The sequence below is a fragment of the Dama dama genome, chromosome 27 (assembly GCF_033118175.1).
Source record: "Dama dama isolate Ldn47 chromosome 27, ASM3311817v1, whole genome shotgun sequence".
NCBI lineage: Eukaryota > Metazoa > Chordata > Mammalia > Artiodactyla > Cervidae > Dama > Dama dama.
In genome coordinates, this window is record NC_083707.1 from 31,355,975 (window position 1) to 31,379,143 (window position 23,169).

A 23,169-nucleotide genomic window follows, 5' to 3' on the forward strand; every position below is an offset into this window, starting at 1 on the left:
TGCTCAGTCTGACTCTTTGTGACCCCATGGAATTCTTCAGACCAGAATACTGGAGTGGGTAGCCTATCTCTTCTCCAGGCGATCTTCCCGATCCAGGAGCTGAACCGGGGTCTCCTGCGTTGCGGGCGGCCTCTTTACCAACTGAACTATCGGGAAGGCCTGATAGGGCAGTGCCCTAGCCCCGCACCAAACAGTGAGCCTTTGTTTCTCACGGAATGAACTTTTGAACACCGCTATTATGTAAATGAGAGTAAGTCAGTATATTTAAAAACTGGTGTATATTTTTTTTATTTTTTAAAGTGCATAAAGGTAAGTAGAAAGGCATCTAAGAATCTTAAGAGGAGCTTCCAAGGGACTCAAAATTAAGTCCTTGAAAGGAACCTATTTAGCTTTTGACACTGTTGGACAAGGAGTTTTTATGACCACATCCAAGAAAACAGTGAGTCAAGTTTATTGTTTATTTAGAGGCAGATGTGCCCTGTAGTTAGCATCAAGGACTAATAGTTAGAGGAGTAAATGAAACGCCAGTTCATTTGTTTCATTTTGGGGAACAAAGAGATGGGGACTGGGGAGAGGTGTCTGCTTCCTGGACCAGCTGTCTCTTTTCTTCTGCATGACCACTGACCATCCATCCTTCAAACTCTCAAGCCTGTTGTCTTCATGCCAAAACAGACTGAGAGAAAGAAGGTTAGGAGCAAGGCAAATCTGTCCTTTCTCTTGTGAAAGCCAGGCTATGGGTCACCTAGTAGTGGAGAGTGGTAACCTTACACTGGTACACAATGGCGAGTGTGTAAAATATCACAGTAAATTCATTACTAGGTAATTATAGCCTAAGCCACTTGACCTCAGAGTCAACTTCCTTCCCTGTGAAATGGTGATAATACTTAACATTGTGCAGGGGGTTCTGGTTTCAGACTCGAAGGCCCTCTCCGAGCGTGACAGAGTGTTCCACTGCCAGCCTTTTTGCTGCCACCTGCATCTTTTTGCAGGAAAGCAGGTGCCAAACTGCCTTCTGGAAAAGCAGGCGGTATTCACATGTGGCTTTCATCAGCTTGCTCTTGCTGGGTTTTAGATCTGGGAATCAAGGGCCCCAAGGCAGGGACGGATGACCAGATAGTTCCCAGGAGTGTAGAAACCATAGGCTTCTGCCCCTTTCTTTCAGGATCAAACTAAATAGGCTTCCGTGTCAGCTAAATATGAGCTTACTATGACCTGAGGCCCATTTAATTTTTTGTTCCGCACATTTCCTCCCTGGCAAGAAAATGAAAGGAAGCTTCATTCCTAAGTTCTGTTCCATTTCTGTATTTCTTCATTCTGTTCTTCATTTTAAAATGTCCACAAAATACTGATGATGAAAGTAAAATATAACAGCATGCCAAGACTATGTGCTAATTGATTCAATTGGGCAATATAGTGCTGGGTGTTTTTTTCCTGTTCTTTTTTTTAATAGAATTTTTTCTTTAATTTCAGTGTTCAACATCATAAAGTACAAGAGAAAAAACAAAAACAAAATTTGCCTGTAACATCATTACCCAGTCCTACACCCTACTGACATGTGGGTGCATTTAATTTCAGGTATTTTCATTGTACCTACACCTATTTTTGCAAAAAAAAAAAATTACCTTTCCCTCTAGAACTGTGACAGAGCCTGCTTTCACTTTAATGCTATGTTTTAATTAAAAAAAAAAAAAAACGGTAATATCCATAGTTGAGCTATAATGTCTATTTAAAAATACTAGTCTGTGATTTTTTAAGTATATTTGAAACTGCCCAAGAAATTTAATTTAAAAATTAATCCAGCTATAATAAACACAGCAAAATTCTATCAAAATGTTATCTTTTTATAAATTCACTTTGATTTTTGAGGGAAAAAAAAGGCAGAGAAATCTTGGCAAATAGTTTTCTTTTCATGGTCTCAGCTTGATAATCGAATAAGGGAACTTCTTGGATACATATTTCACTATTGGAGGGAAGAAGGCACATTGAGGACACTCCATATCTGGTAAATATTGTGCGTTAAAATAGATAAACAGTAGTAAGCCATCTTCCTGGCCCGAGGCAAGAAGAGTAACATTTTGCTATTTCAGATTAGGAAGTAATTACAGATTAATTTAACACAGTTGGTAGTCATTTTGAAACAACTTTGAAGCCTCTTGTTTTTTATTTCCTTTTTTTTAATCTGTGAAATTAAGATTTGATCTGAAAACAAAATCAATACAGCTCACGTGTTATTTCATTTTATGAACCTACCGTGATGATCTCATTCTCTACTTCTTTTCATAGGCTTTGTCCGACTCTCATCTTGTGGTTTTCCATCCTATTTTTTTTTTAATTAAAATTTTTTTTCTTGATGTAGACGGTTATTTTTAAAGTCTTTATTGACTCTGTAACAATTTTTCTTCTGCTTTATGTTTTGGTGTTTCTGCTGTGAGCCCTGTGGGATCTTAGCTCACGGACCAGGGATAGAACCTACAGCCTCCTTTGCATTGGAAGGCAAAGTCCTAACCACTAGAACACCAGGGAGATCCCTGTCTTACTCTGTTTTTCTTTATCTATACCCCATTATGTAATATTTTATCGGCGTAAAATGCTCTCTTTCTCGTATATGAGTCTTTACTCCTCAGCTGTTTTAAACATTCTCTGTTTGTCTTGCTGGATCCATAGACACCGCCCCTGTACATGGAGTATACGGGATGTATTAGATTTCATTTTTCATGTGCAGAAGGAAAGAATTCCTTCTGCAGAAATTCCTCTGTCTTTTCTCTGTGCAACATCCTATATTGTAAGCCGTCACCAACATCTCACCGGCTGCCAGCTTTACTTCTCTGTAGAGTGGGAAGATTCATCCTGTCTTAGAGATGAGAAAGCTGGAGCCCCGTAGGTTTGGTAACTTCTCCAAGATGACCCAAAGACTGAGCCTCAACTCAAACCAGGTCTTCAGATTCCAAAAACCAGGGTACTTTCTCCTGCACACTTGAGGTGTTCTCTTTTGGTTTATTTTTTTCCAGCTACGTAAAGTTTTCAAAATTGTTTCACCTTAAAAAGAAGTTTTCTTTTCATCATATTTGTGCAGAAGTTTTTCTTCATTTTATTATATATTTTACAATCTAAGTTAATGTGGGGCTTGATCTGGGGATGAATTAATTTGGAGTGATTCTTGTATAGGCTAGAAAACCAATGACCACACTTGTTATGAATCTCTGAGTCAGGAGCAAGCAGGTTCTGTGAGTTTGAAGGGAGTACCTATGAATAAAATGAATGGAAGATCTGATAACAAGTTTGGATGCTCAGAAGACTTTTTAGCCTACTTCTCCGCTGACTTCAGAGATTGACAGAAAGTCTTCAATTTTGAAATATTGCTCGGACTTGTTTTTTGTTTGTTTTTTGTCTAACCTATGTGAAATTATAAGAAGCGATTTATTTCTCTCTCTCTCTCTCCCCATTGTCACTCTACTATTAAAGTAACGTTTGACACATGGTAGGAGCTCAATCAGGCTTCCCTGGTGGCTCAGATGGTAAAGACTCTGCCTGCAGTGTTAGAGAACAGAGTTCAATCCCTGGATGGGGAAGATTCTCAGGAGAAGGCCCTGGCTACCCACTCAAGAACCCAGTCAATATTACTTGAATGAAGAAACAATGAGGGCCCTTACAGAATATGCTGGTTTTACGGTTGAGAGTCTCAGCACACAACTTAGGGGATGTTTCTCTATAAGAACCTTTACTGCGAGTCCAGCAAGATGGTGTCAGCTTTAAACTAACCCTCCCAAGGCAATGCCAGATTTCTACCCTCAGGAGCAAGATCCTTGTCTAAGACACTTTGATTACAAACTACATGGCCAGAATGGTTGGCCCAGTATCAGAAAACAGAATTAATCAGAACTCCCCACCCTCCATGCATTCCATATGATTGAGGTGCTACTTGGGTATGTGTGAGAGTACGGGTGATATAAATACATGTATTTTAAACCCAGGCTGAATTTTGTGGAAAAGTTAGGGTTTGTGTTAAATTCCATCACTGCTGTATTGCATGTGTCAAATAATATAGGTAAATATTTTACTATTGACATACTTTTCTGGAAGTATCCCAGACAGTAAAGAAGCTGCCTGTAGTGCAGGAAACCTGGGTTCCATCTCTGGGTTGGGAAGGTACCCCTGGAGAAGGGAATGACTGCCCACCCCAGTATTCTTGCTTGAAGAATTCCATGGACAGAGACTAGAATCCATGGGGTCGCAGAGTTGGACATGACTGAGTCACGAACACTTTCATTTTCTGGGTATGTGTGTGTGATATACTTGGGTACGTGTGTGAGAGTGCAGGTGATATAAATACATGTTATTTTAAACCCAGGCTGAAATTTGTGGAAAAGTTAAGATGTGTTAAGTTCCTTCATTGCTCTATTGCATCTTATGAATGACAGTATCAAATAATACAGGTAAATGCTTTACTATATTGACATGCTTTTCTGGAAGTATCCCTGAGAAACCTGTTTCTTTTCCCAGTGAAAGAGATAATATAGTCCAACCTGATAGTGGAACATGACATGAGACAGGGGCATACGTTCTTAACAAATAAAGTCATTAAAACTTTCAGTTTAAACTTCAGCTCATTTGTTCTAGGCGGTGCCCCTGGGGCTCCTGTTTGAACAGCACACAGCAAGGTTAGATTTAGGAGGCACATTTTTCATTAGCTTCTTTTAAAAAATGCCTGAAGTCAAATCCCTTGAAGGACTCTCCTCTCCCAGAATCATTGCTGCTCTGTTGGGTAGGTGAGATGGATGATTAAGGTACAAGGAAGCCACTGACTGAAAGCAGCTGAGAAATGGAAATTTTAAAGATAAAGCAATGAACATGCCTGAAAAATCTATACAGGATAGAAATGAGGGGATGGAGAATTAGAAATAGAATTTCAGCTGCCATTTCATGTCTGGGTATTAGAGTCAGATTTGGTGAATCGGATGGGAGAAAATAATAAATGTCTTTTTGGCTTTTAAAAGAAGTATCTCACAGAAATTTAAATGAGTATCTGAACAGAAAAGTGTTTGGATTGGAGGAGTTTCTTCCAAGATTATTTTTTTGGTTTGTTTTCTTTTTAAGTAGAACTTAAAAGTCAAGTGAATAAATCTTAGGTGCACGTATGCATGGGCTTCCAAGGTAGCTCAGCCAGCAGTTAAAGAATCCACCTGCCAATGCAGGAGATTCGGGTTCAATCGCTGCGTTGAGAAGATCCCCTGGAGAAGGAAATGGCAGCCCACACTAGTATTCTTGCCCGGAGAATCCTCATGGACAGAGGAGCTTGGCAGGCTACAGTCCATGGGGTCTCAAAGAGTCAGATACGACTGAGCACACACACACACATGCACATACATGTGTATGTAACTGTTTAACTTCCCAGATCAAAATTCAGGACTTTTCTAGCTCTCCAGAAGATTCATTCTTATCCCCTCCTAACCAGCTACCCGCCCTGCCAAAAAAAAAAAAGGTGGCCAGTGTTCTGAGCTCCGTCATCACAGATTCCTTTTGCTGCCTGTAACCTCTTGGGAATGGAGTCATTCGGGATGTACTTTTATGTCTCAGCTGCTTCTCTGAAACCCAGAGATGTAGTGTGTGGAGCATCCTCACTGCATGGTTACTCATCTCTTTTATTTTCATAAAATCAGTAAAGAAGGCAGAAGTACAGTTAGAAGGAGAGAGGGAAATGAATGTGTTGGAGGGGATGGGGTCATAAACCATTTGTATTCACTTTAAAATGCCCCTGCTTCTCCCTGAGTGATTAAAGTTCAAGTTTATCATGATGTGGGCCTCCATATATCAAGAAAAATTCAAACAAGGTTTACTGCGCTGTCCTGTCCAACATGACAGCCACTAGCCACACTTGACCTAGTGTTAGTTGCTCAGTTGTGTCTGACTTTTGTGACCCCATGGACTGCAGCCCACCAGGCTCTTCTGTCCGTGGAATTCTCCAGACAAGAATACTGGAGTGGGTTGCCTCCAACACTTGACCTACCTACATTACATTTAAATTAGTTAAAATACATTAAAATTACAAATTCGGTTCCTCAGTCGCACTAGCCACATTTCAGGTCCTCAAATGGCCACACGTGGCTCGTGGCCACCCTGCTAAATGGTGAAGATATGGAACATTGTCTCCATTCTTGCAGAAAGTTCTGTCGGACAGCTGCTTAGAAAACTGGCTGTGAGTTTCCTTCCTCTTCTTCTTCCCCCTTTTCCCATTATAGTAATATTATGGTGGGTTTATTTATATTTTCATTGTAAATTGCCATTTAATTCTGTGGTCCTCAGACCATCATCTCCAAGCTTCTGTTTCCTGTACTTTCCCTCCATACTTGGAAAGAAAACAAGTAGGCGAATTCTCACAGCGTACTGAAATTTTACTAGAAATTTTAATTTCTAGAACGTATCACGTGGTCTCCTTCCTGCATCCCGCAGTGAGCTGACTTCTCATCCATCAGATTTCAGCTTAGACTGTCTCCAGGGAGTCTTCCCCACCCCTCCTGCCAGCCCCCAAGCCTGGATTACATGTCCTTGTAGTTAAAACGGCCACAGTAACCTGGCTTCCCCCTGCTTATTGTAGTTGATTGTTTCCTGTCTCGTCTCTCCCATTGAACCAGCTTGCTGAGGCCAGGGACCAGCCTGTCCTGTTCCCTGGGGTATGTGCATCCTTAGGGACACTGCCTGAGACTGTGGAAGGAAGGAACAGTGGCTACAGGAGGAGGGGACCGCAACCAAGTAACTTAACATTAGGATGGGGTTCCTTCCGCCAGCCCACCGCCCGGGCGAGGAGTCTGTTCCAGAGGGGTATTATCAGAAACACCACCATTTTGTCTGGCCACTTTTCCAAATACACCGCAGTGCCCTGAGCTGTTTCTCCAGCAGCGATGTTGGCATATTCCAAACACTTGTGCTCTCTTCTGGTTAAAGTTCATGGTTTTCATCTCATCGGAAGTGATGTTGAAAGACACATACAAACTAATGAGATGATGCTGGGAAAGTGACTAAAGATGGGAAAGTGGAGCTGAAGCATGGTGATAATAGGATAGAAAGTTTTTGCTGTGTCTGTCTGCAGGCAGCTGTTCTGGGTATCACAGACCAAATCTCACCAACCCAAATGACCTGTGGGAAGGTGGCTGTATCCAGGAAAGGTAGGAAGCAGGGTAAGTAACAGAAGTCCGAGCTCAGTCTAGCTTTAAAGATGAATTTATCTTCCCGAGTATCAGGAAACATAGAGATTGGAGACTCAGTTGGTGGATTCGGTGTCTCAACAGTGCCAGGGAGGATCCAGCTCAGCCAGCCTGGATGTTGGCTTCGTTCTTAGGCTGGTAGGGAAGTGGCTGCTGCAGGCAGGTGCAGACATCGTATCTGAGACCTCAGTGTCCAGTTAAGGAAGAGAGAGTGCCATTTCTGGTCACTGGTGAGGGGAGGAGGTGGCCACGGCTGAGTCAGCTGGAGCACCTGGAGTCAGTGCAACAGATCTGAGTGTCTCCCACAAGCGCTCAGACCAGCCAGCCCCAAACACGCCCCCCCTACCCCCAGCCTATGGATTTAAAAAGTCCTTTCAGCCTGCACCAATGTGGAAAATACTGAGTGAAAACTGTCTATTCCATTAGCTAATAGCAGTTTATACCTTAGAAATGATCTAAGGGGATAAACACAGAACACAGAAAACTGCCAGGATGAGAAGAGAGCCTCAGAGAAGAGCTCACCAAAGACTAATTGTAACGCTTCAAGTCTTACTGGAAGCAACAGGAACCTACTGTATAGCACAGGAAACTGGCCTCAATATTTTATAATAGCCTATAAGGAGAAAGAATCTGAAAAGATAGGGGTGTGTGTGTGTGTGTGTGTGTGTGTGTGTGCTCAGTCCTGTCCCACTCTGTGACCCCATGAACTGTAGCCTGCCAGGCGCCTCTGTCCATGAAATCTTCCAGGCAAGAATATTGGAACGGGTTGCCATTTCCTTCTCCAAGGGATCTTCCAGACCCAGGAACCGAACTGGCGTCTCCTACATCTCCTGCATTGGCAGGCAAATTCTTTATCACTGTGGCACCTGAGAAGACCAGATATATACACATATACATATATATGTGTATGTGTACATACATATGTGAAATGAAAGTGTTAGTTGCTCAGTGTGGACTATAGTTATGGACTATAACCCGCCAGGCTCCTCTGTCCACGGGGATTCTTCAGGCAGGAACACTGGAGTGGGTATCCATTCCCTTCTCTAGGGGATCTTCCAGACCCAGGGATAGAACCTAGGTCTCCAGCGTTGCAGAGAGATTCCTGGTGGTCGGAGCCAGCAGGGAAGCTGTCTAAATATAGATATAGATATGTATAGCTGAATCATTTTGCTGGGCACCTGAAACTTAACACAACATTGTTACATCCACTATATTTCAATTAAAAAAAAAAGGTGGGGGGGACTTCTTTGGTGGTCCAGTGGCTGAGTCTGTGCTCCCAATGCAGGGACACAGGTTTGATCCTTGGTCAGGAAACTAGGAGAAGGGGATGACTGAGGACAAAATGGTTGAATAGCATCACCACTCAATGAACATGAGTTTGAGCATATCTGGGAGGTGGTGAAGGACAGCGAAGCCTGGTATGCTGCAGTCACAAAGTCACGGGGTTGCAAAGAGTCAGACACAACTGAGTGACTAACAACAGCAGGGAGCTAGATGCTGAAGCCGCCACAGAGATAGATCCCGTGTGCTGCCAGATCTGGCAGAGACAAATCAATTTTAAAAAAAATAAGTCTTACTAGTCTGCCTGAGCCCACCCGTTAGGAAACTTCCTCCTTGTCCTAAAGGGTTAATCTCCCACTTCCCATCCTCCCCTCCCACAAGGAAACACTGGTTTCATTTTAAATTTAGCAATATCCATACATATATGATTTTCAGTGTACATGGTATATATTCTGAGAAATCTGGATTCCTTCAACCAATCAGTTACGCTTTCTTTTTTCCTTCTTCTCCGTAGACCTGGCAGTGTTAGAGCTGTGCTGAGTGAGGTCACAGTCTAACTACAGTATTAACCCTGCAAATCTGTTCATTTTTACCCCAGCACCCTGAGGCAGGGTATGGAATGTGTCCAATTGAAAAACTATTACAGACGCTGCAGTGCTGTGATGGGCTGAATTGTAACGGAGACTGGTGTGTGTGTGTGTGTGTGTGTGTGTGTGTGTGTGTGTGTGTGTGTGTGTGTGTGTGTCTTTAGCCAAGAGATCATTTTCTAAAAGGAAGTCGGGTAGTATGTAGCTCTTAAAAGTGCAGGTTACATGATTGTACTTTTAAAGGAAAAAACGCATTTTCTGACACCCAGATTTTAAAATGCTGTTGAATATTTCCCAGACTTCACTGCTTTACATTTCCTACTGATGTGTGTCCTTGTTTTTTTAGTTCTTTTCCCCGTCCAGTAACTCTTTGACTTTTCTCTCTGCGTTGCAGTCATCCCTTGTGCTTTTAATATCTATATTGAGTTGTTAAAAATATACAGGAACGTACAAAGAATGACACAGTGACCATCTACAAACCCGCTTCCCCCAGTTTAAGAAATAAAGCATGAACTCTTTCTACGACTGTTCCAGGGCTCTGTTTAATTCAGCACGGAGAAAAGCACCACACAGATGGTCAACATTTTGCGTAAAAGCTCAATCACCACCCCATTCACAGTAGATGCGGAGTTCCAGAAGGAACGTGCATTCCCAGTCTTGCCTGGACACGTGGTTAATGCTAACTAGTCCAACAGTTGTGCCCCAGGTAACTCCTGAAGCTGTTTTGGATCATAAAATCTAGGATGTTTTGCAAATTTACATTTCATCATGCTGGGCTTTATGCACAAAAACTAGATGGCTTCCCATTTGTAATCTCCATCAAGGGCATTTCTCAAAATCCCTTTATTATGCCTTATCACTGACTCTGCCGCACATTGTTTGCAAACAATCTCTGGCTAAATTGTAAATCTACAAGCACCCTCGTGGCGATCGCCTGGCAGAATTCAGACATAAGTGCTGTTTGAGCTTTTTCCTAATTGTAGATTCTAAATATTTGACCCCCTTCTTTGAGTGCCAGAGACCCGACTTGACTTGTCTGTGGTTTGGGCTCGAATATGAAAGCGATCGACCATGTTTGGATGGTGTTTGAAATATATATATATTGTATCCATGGAAAGGATGGCAGATTTTATTTTCTCAAGAGTACAGTTTCTTCAGCACGTTCTCGTGCCATCATGTGATGTCCTCCTTCTGCTTCGTTTGTTTCCAGGATACCTTTGCCTGTGGGGCAGCACACTGTACCCCATGTGCCTCAGCCCCACCTTGGAAAATTATCTCTTCTATGAGCTCAGCATGCATGAGAGCAGCTGGCTCGTGGCTCCCAAGGACATACCTAATCTCTGGAGGGGACACACTTTTCAAGGTGTCCCCAGTTCCATAGTCTTCTGGTGAGAGAAGCAGGAACCCAGTGGGTAGATGTGGGTTATTTTTTTGTTTGTTTCATCTGTTGACTGATGAGTTTCTGGTACCTGTTTATAAGGTTGCTCTGAGTGTGTGAACTGATGGTTAGACCAGTCATGCCCATGCCCCCTTTCTCCTGATTTGGAAAATAGAAATTGAAGAGACCATTCCGCAGAACCAAAGGGCCGAAGGTCTGTATTTATCCCCAGCCCGTAGCAATAAGGTAGTTTTCCAAGAGAAGGCTATAGCATATGTATTTTATCTGGATGGAGACCATTTCAAGTATTGATTATCTTTTCATTTGTAGTGAATAGTAGTTCTCCACAAGCCATTAACCAATTGTTAAATGCAAGAATTCGTTAGTAAAATAAGCCATCACAGTGCGTGGTTCAATGTGAAACAAATATTAGTTCAGCTCCTTGATTCTGAGCATGGGAAGTTTTCCTTTTCTTTGTCACATATCTCGGGTTTTTTCCATATGCATGACAGTAAAAGCGAGAGCTTGCTGATTTTCCAGATTTTATTAGTGAACAAATATCAGCGCTAGTCACTGGCTTATTCTGTAGGAGGTATGCATTCCCTTTCTCTCCACTAAATAAAGCAAACATGTCTAAACTTGCTTCTCTCTCTGTAGGACAGTCGGCCCAATATGTCAAGACCTCTGATCACTAGATCTCCTGCATCTCCACTGAACAATCAAGGCATTCCTACTCCAGCACAGCTCACAAAATCCAACGCGCCCGTCCACATCGACGTGGGCGGCCACATGTACACCAGCAGCCTGGCCACCCTCACCAAATACCCCGAGTCAAGGTAATACGAAAGTGCATGTGTTTGATGAGCTAACTGTTCTTCCTTTGACCAGCTTTGCAGCGTGGCCTCACCGTGGCCAGGAGTAGGACGTGAAGGCATTGCGCACCCACCCCCCACCCCACCCCCACCCCCCGCCCCCAAACACTGCCCTGGGACACGAATGTAAATCTGTGAGTCAGGGTTTGATCCAGAGCTTAGCTGAGTGCGCGTGAGAGTGTCACCGAGGATGGAGTTCTGTGATAGTTCATTCCTCTGAGATCTTCACCTTTCTTAGCATAGTAAACAAAGGATGGTGATTTCTCTCCCTGACCTTTCTTCTGTTCTCTTCTGCTAAAACACACTTTCTTATCAAGTCTTAGAATTTTATAAGGGCTCATTTGGCCCACCAACGTGTGAACTGGAAAAAAATCGAGACTCTTATCAGTAGGGCAGTATATTTAGAACACCTGGCAAAAGTCCAGAAAGATAATCTTGCTTGAAAAGAAATGAAGGGCAGTGGAACTGTAAGAGCGCAAGGCAGATAAGCAAATATAAAAAGGATGTGAAGGGGGGCGGCTGTCTTACAGACACTCTGTACACCACTCTGAGGAGAGCTCCCCTCCTAAGTCCCCGTCCACCCATTTCTAAAGGAACTCCAAGGAAACAATTTACTTTGCACCCCTGGACCCCACTGCTCCCCGCTCCACCTCAGCCCACCTGGATCTGGGGGCTATGGCAGAACCTCTTAGGGAGTTTATCTTAGGCAGTTAGGCTGTTCAGTAGAGAAAGAGGCATGAGCTCACGTGGGCTGATGTCAGGATAAGGAGCTTTCCCTGCCTGTTTCTGCTCAGATGAAGTGGAAACAGAGCACTTGGGCTTCGGAAGCGCACTCATTGCAGGTTTTGAGCACCTCCTACAGTGTGACAGCTATCAGGTAACTTACAGCCTAAGGAGGGAGCGCGGATGAAATCACGGTCATAACTGCACGAAGACGGCTCTTTCGTTTTTTGTTCGTCTCACTTCACTGTCTGATATTTTATGAAGGAATACGCCTGTGTGCCAAGTCGCTTCAGTCGTGTCTGCCTCTTTGTGACCCCATTGACTGCAGCCCACCAGGCTCCTCTGTCCATGGGATGCTCCAGGCAAGAACACTGGAGTGAGTTGCCATGCCCTCCTCCAGGAGATCTTTCTGACCCAGGGATCGAACCTGTGTATCCTGTGTCTCCTGCACTGTAGGTGGATTACCACTGAGTCACCAGAGAAGCCCCAGTGGGATAATATATTGAGTCATAAGTTAATAATTGAGTTAAATAAAATATATCAAAATTGATTTCACCTGTTCCTTTTTACTCTTAATGTGGCTACCAGAAAAGACAAAATTACACATGTGTCTCGCTCTTTATTACTGTTGGACAGCACTGAACTATATATTCAGAGATTTAAAAAGCATGTACATAATTGAACCTCTCCCTCCCCACACCTCCTGATACTTAACATATATCATAAATTGAGTATCTCTTTCTCCAACTTAATTAGAGAAGATACAGTGATCATCTTTTTTTCTCAATCTTTCTCTGTGCTTCCTTGTCCCGTACAGTGACCACAGTATCCTGGGAGCAACATCAAAAACAATTTGTGGTTCATTGTTCCCAGGTTTGAAAGTTGACGCTCCCATTTAATAGGTATTTGGCCATGGATAGGTTCAGTTTATAAACGCCTATCTTCTGTCTTGTGAAATAGACACAAATGTATATTCTTCCAAGGTTATTGGGAGGATTATATGTGATTACAGAAAGCATGCTGTGGCCCTGTGCCCAACACATAGTATTGCCTTTATACTTAATCCCCTGCCAAACCCAGCAATTGTTTCTTTTCAAACTGCCTTCCAAATTCCAAATATATCCCATTCCTTCATTTCCTAGACCACAGTAACAGCCTCACTTCTGGATTCTTGCCTGGATTCTTACAGGCTCAAAGGCGTCCTTGCCTGCATCTTCTGGTCCTTCATCTTTAATGTCCCTACCTGTTGCAGAACTGCTGAGCCATTCCAAGGAGATATTTTTAACCATTTGTCCAGACTTTTGGAAACAGGCCTTACAAGTAACTTCTGTTTCTGTTGCATACACCTAAAGCAGATGACACTGGTCAGAAGACAATGGTGTGGATGTTGAATTGGTCACTGTGTGTTGCTTTGCTTCCGCTTGGATTTGGAGCAGAGGGGCTTGGAAAGCAATTAAATGGTCATTTCAAAGCAGCAGTCAGTTTAATGGGACCGATCCCAGTGGTAAAGAATCCTCCTGACAGTGCAAGAGAGGTAAAAGACTCGGGTTCGATCCCTGGGTTGGGAAGATCCGCTAGAGGAGGAAATGGCTTTCTATAAATTCAAAGGTCCTGCAAGAGTCTTTACTTCATTTTGAAATATTGTAGTTGATTTTTTATTCTATTTCTATTTACTGTCTTCTGGACTAAAGATTACTTTTAGAACCGTGGTCCCCAACCTTTTTGGCACCAAGGACAGGTATCATGGAAAATAATTTTAACACAGACCAGGGTGATGCAAGCACATTACATTTATTCTGCAGTTTATTTCTATTGTTATTACATCTGCTCTACCTCAGATCATCGGGCATTAGATCCCAGAGGTTGGGGACCCCTTCTTTAGAACATTGTCCCCAGAAAGTGGTAAATTGGACACAGGTAAACATTAGAAGCACCTGGAAAGCATTAAAAGACCGTCCAAGACCCCAGACCAACGAAACAAGAATCTCTGCAATTTTCCTAAGAGATCCTGATTTTTCACCATATGGCTCTATATGGTCCCTCAAGTGAATATAGGTCTCTTACTCAATGAATATTTTGATACTTTGTGCTGTATCATAATGGCCACTCCACCATTGAAAATACACCTTCATTTCTTTAATTAGCAAGGTTCCCTGGTTCCCCTGTATGCACTGATGTGCCCTATTTTTTTTTTTTTTTTTTGGCTTACAAACCCTAAGTAAGGATTCAGTAAGAGAGTTGACTTTTACATTTTACAAGGTTAATTATTCACATTGTCATTCACTTTTATTATTGGGTGGTTTTTAGCTAACAGGACTAGACATAAGGGTTCAAATTAACTATAGTACTGCATATATCTGTGATTGGTCTGTCTTTACCAGTGTTTCATGTAAGATGCAAAACAAGTCTTTGGAGGTGTTTATGAGACAGAGGCTGATCCATACCACCTCAATGACGAACACTGTTCCCTTTCAGGGGAACCTTGCCTGTGTCGTTTCAGTCGTGTCTGACTCTTTGTGACCCCATGGATTGTAGCCCACCAGGCTCCTCTGTCCATGGGATTCTCCAGGCAAGAATACTGGCGTGGGTTGCCTATGCCTTCCTCCAGGGACCTTCCCACCCCAGGTATTGAACCTGAATCTCCTGCGATTCCTGCACTGCAGGTAGATTCTCTGTTGTCTGAGCCACCTGGGAAGCCTTCAATGGGAGCCTCCAAGTCTCCAATTCTGTGCCGCTTTTTGGAATTGGAATCGCCAGGAAAACCACCCAGGTCGGATCTGTAATAATTTTACATCAAATAAATGAAACCAAAAATTAAAAAGAGTCAAGAAAAAATATTATCAGCATGAAAATATTTTAAATAGATATACAAAGGAGATAGAACACATTTAACAGTTTGTTAGCTTGATTTCTAAGTTGTAAATCTCTAGACATACGGGAGGTGGACCTCACTGATACTCTTGCCTTGTGCCCTCCACAGTTTAAGAACAGACCTGATTATATCTAACTCAAAAATCCAAGGTCCCCACTAACATCATTGGTAACAAAAATCTAGGTATCTGATTTGTCCTAAGTAAGTAATATTGGTAACAAATTACATGGCCTTTTTAAAACCTCCTAATGTGGACACTGAAATATCTACCTAGCCACACATGTCTGTGAAACTAAATAAATGTTCTAGGCAAGAATAGTGGAGTGGGTTGCCATTTCGTTTCCCAGGGGATCTTCCTGGCCCAGGGATCAAACCCAGGTCTCCTGCATTGCAGGCAGATTCTTTACCATCTGAGCCACCAGGGAAGCCCATGCTTTAAAACAGTGGTCCTCAATCTTTTTGTCACCAAGGACCAATTTTATGGAAGACAGTTTTTCCACAAACCAGGCCGGGGATGGCGAACGATGGTTTCAGGATGATTCAAATGCATTACATTTATTGTGCACTTTATTTCTATTATTACATCAGCTCCATCTCAGATCATCAGATATTAGATCCTGGAGGCTGGAATCCCTGCTTTAAAAGAACACATAAATCTGAGTTCAGAGTTAGGTCTATTTCAGCCTTAATGGTCACCTCGAACAAAAATAATATTAACAGCAGTTATATTGATGACTTCTCTGATGTGGACTTCTTAAAACCGGGAAGTGGGCTGATAGAACTGATTAACCAAACCTATCGGTTGGCAGTGAGGCAAGGCCTAGCTAGAAGAGCTGCTAACCTAGAAGTGAAAGACAAGATCTCATGTTACATTCCCCTGAGCCATCCTCTCTGTGTGCTTCACAGAGCTTTTGTATCTTTTAAACCAAGTATATGAGTTAACTCCCACATAAGATTATGCTGAATCGGTCTCTTCTGAATAGCCACAGTTACTAAGCATACTGGCGTATGTAGCTAATTGCAAAACCCAAGAGACTCAGCTTTCAGCCTTGCGGTCGACACCCATGGCCACCCAAGGGGTGTGTGTATCTGGTGCTTTAGGATGGCAGTGCCAGGCGTGTGTGCCTTGCCAGCAGAGAGCTGGCTCTGGCAGGCTTCACCCCCAACGTGCTGGCCATTCCCAGGCACGTCACCTGGAGCTGCACTGAAGTGCTTCCCAGTGACTTCGGTTCAGTCCCTTGGTCGGGAAGATCCCCTGGAGAGGGAAGTGGCTACCCACTCCAGTATTCTTGCCTGGAGAATCCCATGGACCAGAGGAGCCTGGCGGGCTATGGTCCATGGGGTGGCAAAGAGTCGGACACGACTGAGAGGCTGAAACAACAGCAGCAGCCCTGGAGGGAAAGTTGGGCACGTGCGTCATTAAGAGGTTGGTCTGCAGTTTCAGGACAACTGAATTCTCATGTGTGGATTTCCCAGTACCTTCTGTGTGCCAGCCTTGGGAGTTTTCTGTAATCCTGTGTCAGGGCTGGGGGTTCTGTGCTCTGACCGTGACGTCGACAGTCCCAGTTCACACTGCGGTCCCTAGACACACAGTGGTCCCCAGGTATCATCTCACAGGCTCACACTTCAGGATCTCAACAAAAGTGCCCCCAAATTAATGCACCCTGTTTCGCAAACTGTTCCCTAAACGTTCATTTGGAATTACTGCATGGCACTGAATATAACTCAGATGGTAAAGAATCTGCCTGCAATGTGGGAGACCCAGATTCGATCCCTGGGTGGGGAAGATCCCCTGGAGAAGGGAAAGGCTACCCACTCCAGTATTCTGGCCTGGAGAATACTGGTCGCAAGGAGTCGGACACGACTGAGTGACTCTCACTTCACTTCACTTCAAATGGAAAGAGACAGCTCCTGGGGAAATGCCTGTGGACCTTCACACAGTGAGGACAGTCTCATGGTGAGCACTTCTGATTGGCGAGACTGGTTGATCTTTACAAAAAAACTAAAAGAAGGGACTTCCCCGGTGGTCCAGAGGTTGAGAATCCTCCTTGCAATGCAGCAGACTTGAGTCTGATCCCTGGTCGGGGAACTAGGATCCTGCCTGCCGTGGAGAAAAAAACCCTCATACTTAGGCAACTGCTGAGACCACGTGCAGCAACTAAGACCTGATACAGTCAAAAATAAATAAACATACTTAAAAAAAGAAAAGGAGCTTAGTTTATGGGGTGACTCAAAAGGAGGAAAAGCACCTGGCCAATGAACAATGGAAAGTCTCTCCAGGATAATAAGGGGAATTTTTCTCTTCTCTGTTTCTTTTTTTCATCTTACGATATTGCTTTTCCAAAACTGCTCCTCAATTATATAGGCAAAGAATAAATAAAACCAGCGTCAAAAGACTATATTTTGTTTGTTTTTCAAACACGATGAAGCTGGATTTTATGTTTAGGGCTGAAAAGCCAGCTTCAGTAACTTAGGCTAGCAGATTCAGCCAAGTTGCTTTGCCACTGGGAGCAACATAGGCCCAAGTTTTAAAGTAATCTAGCTCATCAAGTCTTACCTTAGAGCATTATTCGAAGAAAAGTGCAGCCAAATTACAGGCACTGGCCTGTAGTTTTCCCTGTCATATTTTATTCGTTCCACAGATTTATTCTGTGTTCTCTGTCAACTGTGGCATACACTGGCCAACAAAAGTCCTTGCCCTCTCGTCGTTTACATGGGAGTGGGGTGGGAGACAGACAATAAACAAGTACACAATCAAATAATATTTGAGATGGTAATAAGTAAGAAGAAAAATAAAACAAGGTAAATAGCCTTGGGATGTAGTTTGCTTCCTATGCTAAGTCTGCAAATAATTTTATCCTGTGGTCTCTTTCTTCAGGATACATCTTCATTTGTTCATCTACATTTTTCAAGACAAAATCTAGGTTACATTTCAGGGTTGATGAAGAAGCAGATTGTTGTGACTTTGGTATCACAGATCACCCTTGATCTGTGATCAACAGTCTGTCCTTTTTTTTTTTTTTAAGTAATTGTATTTTTTATTTATTAATTTGTTTGCACTAAGTCTTCACTGTTGCACACAAGCGTTCTCTAGTTGCAGCGAGCAGGGGCTACGCTCTAGTTGTGGTGCACGGGCATCTCACTGTGGTGTCTTCTCTTGCTGTGAAGCACCAGCTCTAGGGCTCCAGGACTTCAGTAGTTGTGGCACTCGGGCTTAGCTGCCCCATGGCATGTGGAATCTCCCTGGACCAGGGATCGAAGCCCTGTCCCCTGCATTAGCAGGCAGATTCTTTACCACTGGACCACCGGGGAAGTCCCAGGGGCCTGTTCTGCATCCTGTGATTCACCTTCTATTATCTAACGTGTGGCAGATACACACGTTCACCCTTCATCTCAGTGGGGGAAGTTCAGGGTCATGTCTGCTGTCAGGGCCATGGGTACGGAACAGCTCCAGCCCCATCCATCATGTCCAGCGTAGCTTGCTAGTTATATTAACCATAATGCTGTTTCTGGTACATTTTCTATATTTTTGCATCTGGTGGTGACTGAAGTTTTATTTGGTGTTAACCGAAGTAGAGAGTTAACAGATGTTCAAAATAAATGTGGGTAGAAGGCCCTTGGAGGCAAATAATAACAAGGCTCCCTTAGCCCGATCCTTAGACACAGAAGAAGGGGCACACTGCCTTGCCCCCGCAGATGGAGCCAGAGCCCTTGATGGCAGAGCAGTGACAATGGGCGGGGAGTAACACCACGTGTTTAGAGTGAAACAACTCAGGACAGGACTGTGAGCCCCATCTCAGTTTTTATTAACTTCTCACTTGCCAAGCACTCAGCCTCGACTTAGATAGAAAGCTCCTCAGAAAGCTCCTTCTAACTTGGTTCTCACCCTTGAATCCTTGATACCTAGCTAGTATCAGGCCAGCCACAGTGGACATTCAAGACTTTGCTTAATATGTGAATTAATTATTGGGTAAAATACTGTACCCAGAGGCCAGAGCTTCAAAACAATGAAGGTCGAATAATCAAGTGAAGCTTTTCAAAATAGAAAATTACATTTAAAGCTGGCCTGGGTTCATTACCTCCACCATTCCATGTGCCACCATAACATTATAGGAGGGCCTGTTATTGACTTCATTTAACAGATAAGAACACGCAGCTCCACAAGGCTCAGCAGTGTGTTCACCCTTATTCAGCAAATGGCGGAAGGACCAGGATTCCGGCTCCTTCTGGCTCCAGGACCTTGGTCTTTTATTCTTTTAAAGTCATGCGCTAAAGAATTGATGATTTTGAATTGCAGTGCTGGAGAAGACTCTTGAGAGTCCCTTGGACTGCAAGGAGTTCAAACCGGACAATCCTAAAGGAAATCTGCCCTGAATGTTCATTGGAAGGACTGATGCTGAAGCTCCAATACTTTGGCCACCTGATGTGAAGAGCTGACTCGCTGGAAAAGACCCAAGACCCAGGCTGAAAAAGCCTGGCGTGCTGTAGGCCATGGGGTCACAAAGAGTTGGACACGACTTAGCTACTGAATAACAATAACAACACAACAGAGCCATGCTTTTCAACCTTAGTGGCATGTTAGAATCAGCTGAGACTTGAAAAAGAAAACCTCGTCCTGCCCACAAAGATTCTGATTGCATTGGCCTTGAGCAAGGCCTGGGCTTGGGATTTGCTAATATTTCCCACCTTCAGCCAGGCAATCCATCTTTCTACCTTCTGGGACTGTGTTCTAAAGGCAGGCTTTGGACAAGGGAGCAGGTCATCTACAATATCTCAAGCTCCTTTATTCTCAAATGGCCTTCACCCAGCATTAGCTGGGTCAGCCCTGGGGCATGTGGGACCCCTGGGTGCCGGAGCTCCCATTGGGTCTCCTTCCGTGAGCATGTGGCCCAGGGTTGTCCAAATACCGTGCCATCCATTTCTGTGTGTCATGACTTGAAAAAGTCTGAAAAGCACCACCTTAGATGGGATAGAGGGATAAATGAGTCATGTTCTTCTTTGCCGCTGGGTTTCAGGAGGCTCTTTTTTCCATGCCCCATGTCCAGCACACACACCCTTCCCACAGCAAGGGACAAAGTTGGCCTTGGACCAGTGACCTTGCCACCTGCTGATGGCTGCTGGGTTGCACCTGTGAAGAGAAATCCATTAGGAAAACTTTCAGGGACAAGCTTTGGCCCCAGCATGCTGTGCCCAGGGGGAGGAATGGTCTAGGGAATGCCAGGACAGGTAAAGCTGCTCATCGGGTTAGGGGTCTCTAAGCCCACTGATGCATTACCCACCACCTCTCTGCTGGGTTCCTCCTTTTCTGTTGCTGATAAAGCAGTGAACCCAAGTGCAAGAAGCTACAGACTATCTCACGTTCACACCCCTGTGCAAAACACACGTGCATGCACCCATCAGAAACATCATTTTAAAGATTTTTAAAATGTGTTTCTAAAACATGCCCCCTAAGCTTACACTTCAGGTTTTAAGCCAAATAATAGGTCTACCAGTAGTCTTCAGCAACTTGCACTGTGCCTGGCAATGCTGGTTAAATATTTGTTGAATGAGTTTTGCTTTGTTGAGTGGCATGAGTTTTGCTCTGACCTGGAGCAGCTTAACCATCTCAGGGCTGCTTCAGCTCAACCATGTTTTGAATCATCAGATGCTACAGTGATGTCAGATCTTAGCTGCAGGCCTAGTCCAATCTGGGCAGCAAAGATTAACATCCCATTCTCTTCAAAGCAGAGCCTAGAAAGGGATTTTCTAGTCTAATTACCCTGAATCGAAAAAGGAAGGAGAAGGAGAAGGGAATCCATCAGTCTGGTCATAACCCAGACACCCATGAACCAGATGAACAGAAGGGTGACACCTACCTTCAGAATGCTTTCCTCCAACTGATAACTTCCTCTCTGACCCTCTCAGATCAGAGTCATCTCCAGATGCTTGAAAAAAAAAAATGGTGCAATTTCCTCAGCTCCGCTCATCTGTATCCCAGGATGTGAGGGAAATGAGCAGTTTCCATTGACATCCAGGTGATCCACCTACATCTCAGAGTTTGAGCCCCAGATCTGCAGAGAAGGACTATAAAACATGAACGCATCCACCTGCGGCCCCGTGGAAATGGTGGTGACATGGCCAGGGACACGTTGTTAGTGCGAGGATTTTCTTATTGATTCATTCTTGATTCTTAGCACTTCAGATTATAATACGGACTGGGCTCATTTTGATCGGTCACAATGAATAGTGTCATTAAGCAACACCAATGTCATTTTTGCTCTGTTTATAATCGTATTTTCATATTTCCTGAAGAAAATACTTTTATAATAAACTATATATTCTATTTACTTATTTGAAAAAGTTAATTAGTAGGTATTTCACAGAAGATTCCGGTCATCTCGTCCAAGGTTAATGTGAAAAATATGCTCCACTTTACGGTGTTGTTGAGAACAATCCCATTAAAAGGGCTTTAAATTACCAACGTTATTTTATACAACCCAGCTCACAAATCTTCCACGACTTTGGTTCCTCAAACCCTGTAGTTTCTGTTGGTTACATAATTCTGATTCTGGTTGAGTGCTTTGAGAGCTTTTTCATGGCAAAGGAGAACCAACATTAATTTTAGGTGAATTTCCAAAAGACAGACTACATTTTGGCTTCATAGGGAGCTTTGTGAGTAGACTATTACACCCCACAGCTTGTGTCTACCATATCGGTCTTGACCATCTTCCCAAATTGCCGTGGTCTACAGAGAGTTGAAACCTCTCTGTATCTCCATGTATCAGAACACAGCAAGGTGTGTATGCTATGTGTATTCTTAGCAGGAATAAACAATGTATAAGTCATTCTAAAGTTGAAGGATCTTTTTTTATGAAGCCAATGCAGAAACTAAACTTTTCCCCCCTTCCAAAAAGAAGCATTTATTCAAAACAAAAACACATGGTGTTACAATTTGCATGTAAACTCTGAGGAGTTAAAAAAGAATTTGAAAGTCACACTGAAGGATCCCTTATGGGTCCACTGGACACCCACATGCCCTCGGCCAAAGCCTGAGCTGTGGTGCTAGATGCGTCCATTTCCATGTCTGGCAATTCTGTTACTGGTATATAAATAACTGATATTAAAATGCCATTTCTTTTCATTAGAAATGTAGAAATGTAATTCATCATTGTCTCAAATGGATGAATTATCAATATTCTGCTTCCAAATGATAATTCTCGAGGTGCCTGGAGATAGAAAGTTGTGACAATCTGTCTCCAAAGCAGCAAGCTGAAGTGGGTACATAAGGCTTTACGTGTGGCTTCCGAATGTGCCCAGGGTGGTCCTGGTGGGAGGATGAAAGATATGAGAGGTGGCGGGGGATGGGAAGTTGGCTGTGCTCTGATAGGCATATGCTTTTCATGTAGTCTTATTCCCAAGGCAGACACCCAGAAGTTCCAACTGGGCGGCAATTCCGTTTGCCAAAAAAAAAAAAAAAAAAAAATTTGGTCCCACAGATGTAACAGGTTTTTGCTGGGCTGTCTGAATCTAACCAAGACACAGCATCAGTAGAAATGACACCATCACTCAGATGGTGATGGACGTTCTCCTGCTACCACATAAATGCCCTGTGTCGGTTTGCTTAGTAATGACCTCACTGTTTATCTTTTTCGGTGGTAATGATTATTTTTACTCCTGTGAAACTTCTCTTATTGTGTTCCCCATATTCAGAAGATAAATGACAACTGTGCACATCAGCTAACTGCCACTTTCAAACAGTGGCCTACCTTGCCTGGCTCAGAGGGCTTTGTAACTGAGAGGTGAATCTCAACTCGCCCAAACCTGTCTCGATGCTTTGAACCAAACGTGCTTCAGAGCCCCCACCTGGCCTCGTGAGGGCTTGGCTAGGCCCCAGCCACCCCTCCGAAAATTGACTTTAAAAAAAACACAGCTTAGGAGGCCCTGAGGGCTTCAGACCTTACCTCAGAAATGAAACTTACAGTCTCGAAGTGGTACAAAACAGTCAATGTCAAAGAAAAAAAGAAGGATTTTTTTTTTCTATTCACTGTGAAATAATACTTATTCATTTAGTCTAGTGACAATAAAAGATTTCAAAGGCAAATGCAGACTACTTAAAAGGTAAAGAAATTTTATAATCTGTTATAAAAAGCAGATCACTAATACTACATTGTAAATCAACTATACTTCAGTAAAAAGGGGAAAAAATCAGATCAATAGTCCAAGAAAAGTTTGTCCTCTTGACAGAGAGAAAACCAAATTCTGACTTTGTACCACCTTA

At 43.3% G+C, this 23,169-nt stretch overlaps 1 protein-coding gene across 3 annotated transcripts in view; it reads left to right on the top strand.

Moving 5' to 3' along the window:
• KCTD1 (potassium channel tetramerization domain containing 1) overlaps nt 1–23,169 on the top strand; it is a 196,361-nt gene that overhangs the window by 135,871 nt on the left and 37,321 nt on the right. For all 3 annotated transcript variants that reach the window (XM_061130764.1, XM_061130765.1, XM_061130763.1), the window contains exon 2: nt 11,103–11,281. In XM_061130764.1, coding sequence (XP_060986747.1) covers nt 11,103–11,281 — 179 coding nt within the window. The remainder of the gene's footprint in view (nt 1–11,102; nt 11,282–23,169) is intronic.